General features: G+C 41.1%; 1 protein-coding gene across 1 annotated transcript in view; it reads left to right on the top strand.

The window, feature by feature from the left end:
- Positions 1-2,322: 2,322 nt before the first annotated feature.
- The window catches only part of Acsm1 (acyl-CoA synthetase medium chain family member 1), a 61,871-nt gene continuing 49,666 nt past the window's right edge, over positions 2,323-14,527 (top strand). The window contains exons 1-2 of the mRNA XM_004665443.2: positions 2,323-2,476; positions 8,324-8,557. Of these exons, the coding sequence (XP_004665500.2) occupies positions 8,366-8,557 (192 nt within the window). The 5' untranslated portion in view covers positions 2,323-2,476; positions 8,324-8,365. The remainder of the gene's footprint in view (positions 2,477-8,323; positions 8,558-14,527) is intronic.

The raw sequence follows: 14,527 nt of genomic DNA, 5'->3' as shown, positions 1-14,527 counted from the left end.
CCCACCATAGGTTAGTGGTAAGACCCTACTGCTGAAGACACCATACACTGTTGGCACATAACATAGAGTGACATGGCTGGAAGATGGAAAAAAGTCAGTCACCAGACAGTTAGCGCATCTAGTGCTGGAAGGTGCTGGTGCTACATAAGCAACTGGGGTAAAATGACCAATACCTGTCCAAGCAATGCATGGTCTAACCTACTTAGCAGCAAACAACATGACGTGATGCTCTCACAAGTGCAATAGTGGTGCATAGCCATGGTGGGAAACGAACTGCTCTCAATTTAGCTAACTGGCCTATTCAGTGGAACAGAACCCATGGCTGGAGCTGGGAAACAAGTCAGAACCATATCCAAAAGTGAGCCTACACTCCATTAAACTCTCCCTAAAACATAATGGTCATCACATTTACTTGGTGCTAACTTTACTCTCCATTGGAGAGCCTGCTTCTCCTTTTCAGATAGATGAGAATCCTAAGGAGAGAGCCACCCCATCATACCTCAAAAGGGCCTCAGCTGAAACTAAGAACTGAGGAAACATGCAAGAATGCTGTTTTCTTGGTGAACCAGGAACCAGCACAATGGTGAAGGAGATAAACACAGAGAACAATCAACTCCTACCAAACCAGATATCCAGAAGCTCCCAAGATCTCAACACTAAAGCAAACCTAAAGCGAACACAGCATGGCTCAGGGAAATTTGCAGAAGAGGGGGCAGAAAGAATGTCAGAGCCACACATTGGGTCATGACACGCAGAGACATTTCCTTATACCCAAAACTGAAGGCTAATCCCATAATGCACAACCTATATACCCCAACAATAAGGGTCCCTGTGGAGGGGGCAGGACAGGGTGGAGGCTAACAATTGTACCAACTTGACTGTATTCACTGACTACAAAAAGAAAAAAAAGAAAAGGAAAGAAGCTGCCCCTTCTGCCTCAGTATCGGTGATTTTGTACCTCAGTACTTTGGGTTGTTTAATGTGTAGCTTACTGTGCCTCATCACCTCACCCTGCCTTCTGGCCTACTCTTATCCACCAAAGCAGAGCCTGTCACATGCGAAGAAGTTCCCCATAAGTGAATCATCCAGGAAGCATAAGATTTGCTTTTCAGAAGCCAGGCTTGTCCTCAGTTCTGTCTACAACCATCTTTAGTGGGGTCTTAAGCATGCTTAAGCAGAGGCATGTCTATCTCCAATTCTAAATATCTCAAAAGAGCAGGACTGCTGGGAAAGCTGCACCAAAGCTCTATAGGTCCTTTTTTCTCCAACATGCCCCCAATATTGATCTAGTAGAAAAACTAATGTTACAGGCATTGGCTGTGTAAACCTTCATTAACCAAAGCACCATCTATATCCAACTTGTGTCTACATTCCTGCATTATGTGTTCTACAGACTTTGTCTCCTAATCTTTCCAGTGGTTACATGGAATAAGCCTTCTAATAATCTCCCCCCTGCGTGCTGTGGGTGAGAAAACCCTGACTCAAAAGCAGTTGGTGGGCTGGAGAGATGGCTTAGTGGTTAAGCACTTGCCTGTGAAGCCTAAGGACCCTGGTTCGAGGCTTGATTCCCCAGAACCCACATTATCCAGATGCACAAGGGGGTGCACACGTGTGGAGTTCGGTTTGCAGTGGCTGGAGGCCACGGCGCTCCCATTCTCTCCCTCTCTCTCTCTCCCTCCCTCTCTCTCTCTCTCTCTCTCTGCCTCTTTCTCTCTCTGTCTGTAGCTCTCAAATAAATAAATAATTAATTAATTTAAAAAAAAAAAAAAAGCAGTTGGTGACTGGCCAAAGGCCCTTCATGTAAATGACAGAGGTCAGGTTTCAGCTCAAGGCTTTGAAACTTCAAAGAACTGTATTTTACCAGGACACCAAATTGCTTCTCCTGTAATCCCTAGTGAATAAAACAGTCTGCAATGGCTGTGTCCAGAGAGAGACCATATGCTTTCTATGAATGATCTCATCTAATATGAACAAGCAAGCAAACAAAATCCTTGGAATTTGTCATTCTTATTTCATAAATAAAGTTAGGCATAGAGCAAGGGGTCCAAAAAGAATGGGACAGATGTTACAAGCAGATCTGAAGCTCATACCTAGAACTTTCTAGTATTTTCTCCAGAGCACAGATCTGAGCTATGAGGCTGTGATGACTTCCAGCTGTCATGTAGATGAAAAATAGAGGTGCGGACCTGGGAAATGGGAGCAGATCAGCTGCTGAGTCATGCTGCAATAATGGGAAGTGCTTTTATGTGGTGTTCCTAACTGATAGTCTCTTGCTGGAAGCCTGCAAGTGCCTTCTGCCCTCTCCTACAGAGTATCTCCTCCCCCCTGCAGCATCATCAAGGTTCTCCTCAGCCAGGGGCCAAGTTCAACTGTGTCCACACTCCTGGGAAGGACCTGAGTAGAGAACAGACCCTGCAAAACCTCCCTTGCTAACTCTCCCATAGACATAGCCCACCTGTGTCCTGCACAATACCAGGTAAGACAGGCAAATGACAGCTTGGTGTTGTGTGTGTGCGTGCATGTATGGTTGTTGTATCTGCCACCAAAACCTTACATTTAAAACCCATTTTTAAGGTCCGGTACTTCCACTGTCAAATAACATGATGGACAAATCATTTAACTTCTCTGACATTTCCTTTCTTTAACTGCAAGATGAGGCGTGTTAGTGAAAGGAACACCTGAGACTATACCTGACCTGTGTGGAGCATAGTAGTTGGCTTATAGAGGGTGATCAACTTGCTAGTAGGCAACTCTGATGGATGGAAAATGCAGAAGCAGTGGGGAGAGTCATTGAAAGTGAGTTATTTCATTGAATTAAAAATGTGTATCTAGCCTGGTATGGTAGCGCATGCCTTTAATCCCAGCACTCAGAAGGCAGAAGTAGTTTAAGGCTACCCTGATACGACATTACAGGTCACCCTGCCTAGAGTGAGAGCCTACCTTGAAAAGCAAAAAAAAAAAAAAGTGTATCTAGTGAGGAGGGAACTAGCTTAGGAACTTCTGGGAGTTGAAGATAACTTCAACATTTTGAATCATTAGTATGTTCCAGGCTTATAATTGGTGACATGATCTCTGTGGGTTACCTTACTAATCCTTACAAAAAGCTGGGATGGTGCCATCATTATACTGTGAAGTTTATAGGCTTGAACAGTGACAAGTCACCCAGATAGCAGGTGGTGAACCCAAACAAAAGTCAAATCCTGGCTCTATGACTCTGGGACCCTCTATAACACATTAAATTATGTCTATTAAGTTGCTTTGGAGCTCCAAATGCTTGTTGAAGACAACATTTTGGTTATAGAAACTTTTCAAAGCATTGGATTTGTAAACTTAAAGTTCTTGATTCAACTATCCCTCAAAGAGGAAAAGCCAATTTGCTTTCAGAATACACTTTGAAGTACTTCAGAACATTGGATTTTAAAGCCATTTTATAAGGTGTCTTTAGACTATCCATCACAAGAGAATAGAAATTCTTCTGATATAATAACTGATTAAAACCTAAAACCATACAGGTACTCTGATAACAAATGCTTTAGAAATGACAAGTACATTTTTCTTTGATTTAGACATTCTGTAGGTAAACTGCATTTTCTTTCCCACTTTCATCTCTCATTTCTCTGAAATATACAGGAAAGGGAAGAATCTCACATTTTGTTGAATGCTTATTAGATGTCAATAGGTAGATCACTATGAGTAGTAGGTAGATATTGACTTAGATAAAGATTAGTATAATGGTAAATATAGATATGTAAGCATAAAGTTATTGTCAATGATATATATACATATACATATGCATATACATATGGCTACAGGTATGTATATTGATATATAGATATAGCAATTGATATAGCCCTCAAGACAGACATGCCCATAAGGACAGACATAGATATATAGATCTAGATATCTCTCTCTTAAAAATGGAAGTGGGGGCAAGAAGGAAGGAAATGATGGCACCAAAATATGATGTGTCCATACAAAGTTTCTATTTAATAAAAATAATAATATTTTAATGTGAGTATGGATAGTACTGAGGTATATATATATATCATTAAAATTACTTGTACCTGTACACACTGAGAAATCACTCCTCACTTCTCTTTCATCTAGACTCTATTACAGAGGATAAGATATCATTTCTTTTGGTCAAGCTTAATGACTGCTCCCACAGACAGAGGAAGAGTATTAGCCATTAGCAGTTCATATTTCTAGAGTTTTTACCTGTACTGGGTTGTGTAGAATGTCCACCATCCATCACCATTGGTTTGAGTAATAGCTGCTGCCAGTTTTTCTGTGTTTGAGAGGTTAAATCAATGGCTCAGAGTGATATATGAGATGAATAGAGGGGCTGGAATTTGAACCTGTGCTGTTTGATCCATAAAAACTGTCCACAGTCCTCTTTACCTAGGATACTCACTGTTTGCCCATTCACATGGCAAATATTGTCAGAGCTGCCAGCACATTAGTAAAATGATACAAGAATTACTTCTTCATTATATGATCAAGAGGTCCTGACCTTACGTTGGGCCTTTTCACCCCGTTAATCTATTCTTCTACTTACATATATACAATACCAACCTATTAAATACCCTCCTCCCTTCCACTGACTGAATGACTTTTAATATTTGTATATTAAAAGTTCTGGAGGGTGGAAGTCCATTATGAAGATTGTTTATGCTGAGGATTCTTTTTGTGGCTTATAGATGACTTCCTGCTCACAGGGCATTCTGCCTCCATGTGTGTCTGGATCCTGATCTCCTTTAATGAGGCTGGCAGTGTTGTATTAAGGCCCACCCCAGTGACATCTTATTTAACTTAACTGTGTTTTTAAAGACCCTATCTCCAAATGCAATCACATTCTGAAGTATTAGGGATCATGATTTCACATATGCATTGAGGGGCACAAATCAGTCCACAGCAAAGTATTAATTAATTTCTTTATTATGCCATAACTTTTGTTTCAGTCTTTAGCCATTTTCAATTGTAATATTTTTTGCAGTGCTGGGGATTGAACCCAGAGCCTTGTATGTGTAAACAGGTGTCCTACCACTGAGCCACATGCCCAGCCACTTGATTTATTTATTAAGTGGCTATTTGCCCTCTCTTTGGGGAAAACAGCTAATTTTTTTTTTTTCAAGGTAGGGTCTCACTCTAGCCCAGGCTGACCTGGAATTCACTATGTAGTCTCAGGGTGGCCTCAAACCCACAGTGATCCTCCTACCTCTGCCTCCTGAGTGCTGGGATTAAAGACATGCATCACCACACCCGGCAAAAAGCATCTAATTTTTTTTTTTTTTTTGAGGCAACGCCACCACACTGCCTCTTTTTATGAAAGGGAGAGAGAGAGAGAGAATTGATGAGCCAGGTCCCCCAGCCACTGTAATGAAACTCCAGACTCATGCTTTACCTTGTGTGCATGTGTAACGTTGAGCGCTTGTGTCACCTTGTGCTTCTGGCTTACATAGGACCTGAAGAGTCCAATGTGAGTCCTCAGGCTTTGCAAGCAAACAACAATTAAGCCATCTCTTCAGCCCCAAAACAGTTAATTTTAAGGAAGATCCTGATGTTATCTATACCCCCGTGTAGAAAAATAGCAACTGAGTCTGAAATTCCCTCTCAAAATCCACTCACATATTTAAAGGGAGAGGTACATTGAAAAAAGGCAACAGAGGAGGCAGGAGGCTCACACCTATATAGGAGCCAGGCTTCTAGAACTGGCTCTGTTATTATACTTGCACCTTTGAGGAGATCCCTCCTGCAATGTTAGCTCAGATCAAGAATTTTTAAGCTCAAGTGTCGGTAGAGTCCAGACAGCCACAGTAAGTGGAGAATCAGTGTTGCATAAATGTTCCCTGGAGAGATGTAAACAAATTTCTGCCTCCCCCACATACAGCACCACCAGCAGACCAAAGTACAATTACACCAAAGTCCAACTTGGTGAACCAGTGCATTTATGCTAATAAACCTTAAGTGAGGGGCTCCTTACAGTTGCAAGGATGACCCTGAAGCAGCCACATCACATTTTGAAATGAACAAAAGTTTCTCCCCACAGCTGCATGAATGTAGTCTGTTCCCCCTTCAGTTCAACTTCCACACATGATATGCTATAGCCTCACCTGAGATCCCAAGATCACATGCAGCCTCGCCAGACAGGAGGGAGTGGATGAGATTCAAGGTGAGGGGCCAGTGGCCCTTCCCCCCTTCTATGAGGAATACCAGCAGGCCCAGTCTTGAGGGCTTCTTGCTAGTAGTTATGGCTGCTTTTGATAAAGATGCCAATGTCTGCTATGCTTGGAGAACAGTTCTCTACAACAAACAGGCAGATGTGCTATCAGAGACATCTGGAATAAGAGAAACAGGAAATTTTTCATTCCAGCAAGTTTGTGCCATTGTGAAATAAAGGCTCTGTGTTCCTGGCCATTGCTAGTTTTATTGATCTATTGTCAAAAGTACTGAATTACTACTGAAACTGAAGGAGAAAAGACTAAGTTGTCAATAAACTGCTCTTATCTCACAGTAATTTGCAAAATCGCTTTCTTCAGCCAGCATTTTTACAGATAGAACAAAACATCACATCATGCCTCATAAATTCATCAAATTACTATTTGTCCATTAAAAACAAAATAAAAATTTTAAATGACCAGCAAGTGCCTTTTACAATAAAGCTAGCAATCTTGTCACCAGTTAAGACAATTTGATCCAGTCTGTGAAATCTAAAGGTAACCCTCAAATACATACCACTCAAGTAAAGGATTTGTCTTCTTAGAGACAGGATCTTGCTATGTAGCTCAGGATTTGTCCCATAGTTGTTTATATAGCCAAGGATGTCATTTTTCTTATTGAAAACTTCCATAATTATATACAATAAACCATGGTAATCCCCCCTTCACAACTCCACTCTCCAGCATATTCCCTCCTTGTCTCAATCAGTCTCTCTTTTATTTTGATGTCATTATCTTTTCCTCCTAATGTGAGAGTCTTTTGTAGGTATTGTCAATTACTGCAAGGTCATAGATATCCAGGACATTTTGTGTCTGGAGGAGCACATTGTAATGAGTCCTACCCTTCTTTTTGCTCTTACATTCTTTCACCACCTTTTCCACAATGGCCCTTACCCTTGGAAGGTATGATAGAGATGTGTCAGTGCTGGGCACTCCTCTGTCACTTCTTATAACTCTGGTGCCTTCTGAGTCGTCCCAAGGTGAGGCTGTCCTTAAACTAATGGTTCTATTGCCTTAGCCTCCCATGCTCTAATTATAAGCTCTAATTATAATTATAAGCTCAAAGAGAAGATTTTCTAACATCATAAAGCAACAACAAAAATAGTTTGATGGAAATATAGGTTCTAGCTTAAGTCAATTAAGAATGACCCTAACAAATGAGAGTTCTGGTCTTCATCAGAGGCTTCTGTCAGGCACTGGAAAGACACAGGCTTCATTCCATGGTCTGACTCTGCTAAAGCTGGAATAGCTGCCAAGGATACTGTTCTGGAGAAAATCTCAAGGCCACATAGGCTCAACAAGAAACATGCTTGGATACTAACACCATCTGCCCTGTGGATTGGTATAAGTCTATCAGAGTCCCTATAGAAACCCACAGAATCTAGGGTAGGATATTAATCAGAGATCAGCAAGAGGTTTCAGGAACAACATGAAGCACAGATCTTCCTATCTTTGGGGTTCTTGATGCCCCTCATCACTACGTCTCTGAAAATGAGTATAGTGTCTTCCTCTCTCTCTCTCTCTCTCTCTCTCTCTCTCTCTCTCTCTCTCTCTCTCACACACACACACACACACACACACACACACACACACACACACACAATTTGGAGATGGATTGTGATTGGCCCAGCTTGAGTTAAAAGATAACAGGGACTCTCTCACTGTTCAGCCCATCAGCTTGAGGGGTTTAGAGTTACCTGAGATGTGACAGTGGTCATGGGAACTTTAGACTTGGCAGGAAGAGAGGACTCCTTAGTAAGAATAGCCCAGGGAACAGAACCTTGCAAGTGGTCAGTTTCTACCATAAAGGGGATGGACAGGTAGCTACCACCTTGGACTTACATTGGAGGATGTTGAAGGAGGAGTTCCCACCGGAATGTGTCTCAACCTCATGAAGCAGCTATAACTCCTCCTTAGCTTTTTGCTGTTTGTGGTTCCTCAGCTAGGAGAATAAATCTAAATTAACAATCTAAATTAACAAGCCATGCCTTAAAGATTCAGATCTGGAAGAAAGCCATCAATCTAGCATGAGACATGAGCATTGCATCCATTGTGTGGAGAAGGTTCTTACTGTGTGACTGACCTTTAAACCATCTCTTCTCAAGGCTTGAAAAGTTCCGTGTCTGCTTCCAGAGGACTGACCCACTATGCAGTGGCTGATGAGGTTCCGCCTCCCACAGGGCATTAGCAAATTGATCCACAGCTTCCACCTTGCCCCTCAGCTGCGGCACTACCAGCCTTTATCAGGAGTTGAAGCCCAGAGATGGAGTGAACATAATATACCTGAGGAATTTAACTTTGCAAGCCATGTGCTGGACTACTGGGCTCAAATGGAGAAGGTAGGAGGCATCACGTAGGGGGTAAAAACAACAGAGGTCTATTGGCATTATCTCGCTCTTTACACTGAGGAGCACAGTATAAAGGGTAGCTTCTTCAAAATAGTAGTGTAAGGGCCGGGTGGTGGAGGCAAAGTCACTCCTGCCATTTGACATGGTCCCAGCTAGGAGGAGGTTTCTGATGGCTGGAACTTCATGATGGAGCTGAAACCATTCAGGTCCCTGTGTTTGATTATCTTATTAGCAGTAGCACTCCTGTCTTTTTTACGCTTTCAAGAAAAGAAAACTCAAACTGCTCCCTGCTGTAGAGAAATAAGAAGGCTGAAAGAAAATGAAACTAGAATCATTTGTATAGACTTATGCTCCCTAGATAAATATAAGACTATGACTAATAAGGAGTTCTTTGCAAAGTAATGGGGAAAAAAAGAATTATCTGATCTTCCCATTACAACACTAGAAATTCCTAAGTCCTCCTTGAGGAGCTAAGGCAAGTGCATTTAGGGTTCCTGATCCTAGTGACCCACCTCTACCCTATACAGTAATTTATGATGAAAACTTAGGTCATGTAGTGAATAAGAATGGAAAATGGGTATGCTACAGTTCATTGCTCTTCTTGGAAAGACTTGCTCCATCAGGCCCTTCTTGGTGTTTATTATCCAGAGAACAATACAATTCTTTAATCAAACAGGTTAATAAGTGCTTTGCTAAGCTTGGCTACAAGGAATGTATAAGAAAGTCAGAAGAATGACCTTTTGGTATGGAACAGTCTGCCTAGCACCTTGCTGATTTTTTTCTGCTGAGAACTGAGTGTTTTGATATTTCCTGAAAAATAAGCCTGCTTTTGTTCTGTAGTAGTACAAATAAAACACAAGGTTTTGAGGAAGACAGAGACACCTGAAACAACAACCTGGTGTCTCTCATTCTTCCCCCACTGGCTCTGCATTTCCTTCAAGGACCTCACTCCAGCTGGGGCTGGCTCATAGAAGCCAGGGATATGGCTCCATGGGTACAAAGTTTGCTGAGTTTATGTAAGAATCTGACTTTGATCCACATAAATCAAGCATGGTGTTGTATCCCTGTAATCCAAACACTTAGAAGGTAGAGGTAGGCAGATTAGAAATTCAAAGCCATCCTTGGTTACATAGCAAGTTACAGGCCATCTTGGACTACATGAGACAATATCTCAAAAAGAAAAGGCAGTATAGTGGGAGAATCTTATACTCCAGGGTCTATCTATTTTCTCACATCTCTGAGTTTCAGTGGCTTCATCTGTGAAATGAAGCCAAACTCGTTTTTAAAACTCACTTGAATAACAGGTAAAGATATTGGATGCATAGTTATCACCATGACCTAATGCAAAGTTCTTATCACAGAATCAGCAAGTTCATATTAGCATGCCAAAATGACTACTAAAATTCAAGTAATGAGACCAAATCTAACTGCAACTCATTTTATCACACTTGGGATTGACTTTAGGCTATACTCATTGTAGCCTCTACCTCCTAAATGTGCATATGAGAGCCATTCACACTTACTCAAATCAAGTCATCCATCTTCCAAAAGAGTGGTACACTAACTGGGACTCTCCCATGCCAGCTACCTCCTTGAGCGTGTCTTTAGGGTTTGTGTAAGTTACTTTCTTGTTGCTGGGACAAAATACCCAACCAGCAGCAGCCTAAGGAAAAAAAGGGTTTATTTTGGCTTAAACTTTCAAGAACTCTGACAGAGCAGGGAAAGCATTGCAGGAGCAGAAAGCAAGTTCATATCAGCACATCAGCCAGTGAGGCTAGACTGTAAAATCCCAAGGCCTTCTCCTAGGGACATACTTCCTCAAGCAACGATCCACCTTATAAAGGTTCCACAACCTTCCCAAACAGTGCCACCAGCTGGAGATTCAAACAGGTAAGTCTATAGGGGATATTTTATATTCAAATCCAAAAATTGTCTAGAGAACCAGTCCCTGATCTCCAGAGTTTACAGTTCTCTTCAAAAAAAAACCTGTTGGCTTGTCACAAAAAAAAAAAAAAAACCTGTTAGTGGTTCTAGGAGTTAGGATAGACAGTGAGTGGTATTTCTAGCTTCTGAGTCCAAGCTGACAAAGTCTGTAGATTGACAATTCCCCCAACACAGTGAGAAAATTTCCCTAAGATGGTATTGGAGAGTTCACATAAATTTTAATTTGTCCATTCATATGCTGCTATTCAAGGCCAGTGTACCTTCAATGATTCTTCCTGACTATCATCTTCATCTTCTTTACTCTGAATTTTCATAACAACCCCAGTAAACATAAAGACCTCATACATAAAGAGCCTTTTAATCATGCCAATCACATTTCATCCTCTGAACTGATGGACACTATTATTGTCCTCATTTTCAAATGGGGAAACTGAGGGCCCAAGAGTTTACATAACCTGCTGAAATCACCTATTTTTCTAACAAATGGAGAAATGGGATTTTTTTCACCTGGTCTCATGATTTAATGAGGTCAAAACACTTCTGTTTCAGTGCATAAACTGACTTTCCTCATTGCCCAGACCAGAAATCCAGTGAAGAATAATTGAAGCATGAGATGGGTTGGAGAAAGAAGTGGCAGTAAAGAGGAGATGGTTGTATCATATAGTTGCTGGCTAGCTCCATAAGGGTCTGAGTAGTAATTCTTGGACCAACATTTGGAATTAATTATAAAGGTAATATTCCCCAAGTGAATGGCATAATTGGTGGGTTTTGTAACACCATTTATCAGCCATAGTCAGTTCCTTCATATCTCCTTATCTTCCCCGTCAAGGCCTCCCTATCCCATTATTAGTCATTTTTAGTATTTTGTCTCTATCCTGGTGCTTTGAATGTGAAACGTCCCTCATAGATTAATGTGTTTGTGATTAAGCCTCACACTCAATCATCAGCTGGTAGAGACTTTGGGATGTAGAACCTTGCTGGAGCACGTGTCACCAGGAACAGATCTTGAGGTTTATTGGTCCAGCCCACTAGAGACTCTCACACTTGCTGCTACCCCTGAGCTGATGTGACATGATACAATGCTCTCCTCTACCTTGCCACGTTTTCTCCTCCATGATGAAAGTTGCCCTTAAGACTATCAGCTCTTTCCTTCCATATGCTGCTTTAGGTTGGGTGTTTTGTCTCGACCGCAAAAAGGTAACCGCTAGTCTTCTTCCACTTTTCCAGTGCCTTGATCATGATTTGGATTTTGTAGCAACATTTAGGGTATTTAACATAAGTTCCTTAAATCATACTTTTGGAATAAATTAATGTTGGTTCCTTCTTTGTTTTCATTCCTATGAAAAACACATGGCTTTTTGGATCTCCCCTTCCAAATGAACAAGCATCACACAAAAATTGAAACAATAACAACACTGTTTTAACTATTACAGTTACAATGCACATTTTGATTCATTTTTTTTCAACTTTGTGGTGGTTTGAATGTAAAAAACAAAAAACTTCCATAGGCTCAGGTGTTTTTCATGAAACTTCCAACTTGGTATCTATCTGGTGGAGCCTTTGAGAAGTGGCGCCTTGCTGGAGAGGGCATGTTACTGGGGCTGGGCTTTGAGACTGATCAGTCTATCCCACTGGATGTTGAGAATTAGCTCACACTTGACGTTCTTTCTCTGCTGTGGGTGTGTTATTGTGACCTGGTTGCTTTTCTGTACTATGATAAACTGTAACTTGAAACTGTAAGCCTGAAAAAATTCTTTTCTTTCATAAGCTACTTCTTATGGCTGGGTGTTTTCTTGCCAGCTATGAGAACAAAACTAAGTGGTATAGAGAAAGGTTCCAGACCAGGAGTGGTGGTGCACGCCTTTAATCTCTACTCGGGAGGCAGAGATAGGAGGATCGCCATGAGTTCAAGGCCACCCTGAGATTACATAGTAAATTCCAGGTCAGCCTGAGCTAGAGTGAGACCTACCTTGGAAAAGAAAAAGGAAGAAAGAAAGAGATAAAGGAAGAATGAAAAGGTTATAGGAGTGGAATTGTTGCTTCAATGAACCTTACTATATGTTCTTTGGTGTTTTGGAACTGTTTCAAGAAGGAAGATGTAAGGATTTGGTACTTTGGACTGGATAAGTAGGGTCATTCCGATGAGAGTTTGAAAGGTCTATATGCAGAGAAAAATGTGAACTGTGAAAATTTGACATACACAGTTTCAGAGAGCAAAGTAAGGGCATCGTTGGAACTGGACAGCTGGCAGAAAGACTGGCTGTATTCTCCCCAGATCCTAAAAATTTGAGGAAAGTTGAATTTAGAAGTAATAGACTAAGATATTTATCTTGAAATATAGATCAACAAGATATGAAAGATGCACTGTTTGGCAAGTTTGAAGTGTCAGGAACAGAGACTATTTTAGGCCACTTATACTGCAATTGTTATTGCACTCTTCTGTACTGATAGAGACAATGAGAAAGATATTCTGAGGATGAAACCTGACCCATTAAAGACTCAAGCTAGAAAAAGTCCAAATTCTTTTGAAAGGAGGAGGCCTGAAGGAAGAATGCTAAAGGAAGTATACTGCTCTTTAAGATCGAGCTTTATTCCCCACTTATTTACAAGTTTGGCTGTGTTGCCTACCTGGTACTGGTTTTGGAAGCTCTAGAAATGCAGGAAAAAGGATCATGAAGTGCAAATGGCTCTAGGAGTCACTGAGATACATGAGTGTGATGCAAAGCTGAAACTCCTCTATGGAGTTTCTATAAGGCCACTGTGTAGAGCTGGAAAGATGGACGATGTGTTGCAATGGAGAGCTAGGAATTTTAAAGAGTCCAGGGCTGTGAACAGCCAGCAAGTAAAGTTGTTCACTGTGGCTAAGGTAGATCAACCACAAAAGCAGGCAGTGCAGTAGAAGGGCAGAACAGGGCCTTTTGGATTCCACAGGACTTCATAACAGATGCCTGACAAAGCTTCAATATTCGATATCTGCCCTCCAGAATCTTTTTTTTTTTTTAATGTTCACTCACACATAGTTTATAAAAGCTAGAAACAGTTTATATATTCAGGTAGCTAGACAAATGAGAGAATTAATTTTAATATGGGCAGAAGATGAATTTTTTTTTGGGGCTTTTAGCAGCGGGGTTGGGTTTTGGGGGGTTTTTTAAATTAGTTTTGTACTCAGTGAATACAGTCAAGTTGGTACCATTGTTAGCCTTCTCCATGTCCTGACCCCTCCCTGTCCCTCATTGTTGGGGTATATGGGTCATGCATTTGTAGGGTTAGCCCTATGTTATGGGTAGGAGGAATTTTCTCTGTGTAACATGACCCAATGTGCAGATCTAACATTCTTTTTTTTTAAAGATAAATATATATTTTTAATTTATTTTCAAGAATGTTTTTATATCTTAAAAACAAGACATATATATATATGTGACTGAACAGCCTGATGACACCTACAGACCAAATGTACACTGATGAGCTTCTAAGAACCATTTAATGTGTTGACAGCAGTGCTGGTGCAAGCAGACAGGATAAATAATAGTGCTTTGGGAAGGGCAGTAGTGATGGATCTAAATTCTTTCCACCGCCTCTTCCACAAATTTCCCGGTTGGGTTCATTTTAGGTCTGCTTCAGTGATGAGGTTTTGGGAGCCTCTGTGTCTCTGAATATCTGCTTTGGTAGGGGTTGATTGCTCTCTGTGTAAATCCCCTTCACCCTTGTGCTGGTACCAGGTTCACCAAGAAAACAGCACCATGCTGGTTTTGCAAATTATTCCTAGTTTCAGCTGGGGTCCTTTTGATGTGTGATGGGGTGGTTCACTCCTTAGGATCTGCATCTATCTGAAAAAGAGAATCAGATTCTCTGACGGAGAGTAAGTACACACCAGATAAATGGAATAACCCTATTTTATTTAGAGAGAGTTTAACAGGTGTAGGCCCTGTTGTAGCCCACAGTCGGCAGTAGCTTGATAATAGAGAGCAGGCCCATTTTTGGATGTGGTTCTGACTTGTTTCCCAGATCCAGCTATGG

Source organism: Jaculus jaculus, chromosome 2 (genome assembly GCF_020740685.1).
Source record: "Jaculus jaculus isolate mJacJac1 chromosome 2, mJacJac1.mat.Y.cur, whole genome shotgun sequence".
Taxonomy (NCBI): domain Eukaryota; kingdom Metazoa; phylum Chordata; class Mammalia; order Rodentia; family Dipodidae; genus Jaculus; species Jaculus jaculus.
The sequence above is the reverse complement of the archived record's forward strand: the minus strand, read 5'-3'. Positions and strand labels throughout refer to the sequence as shown.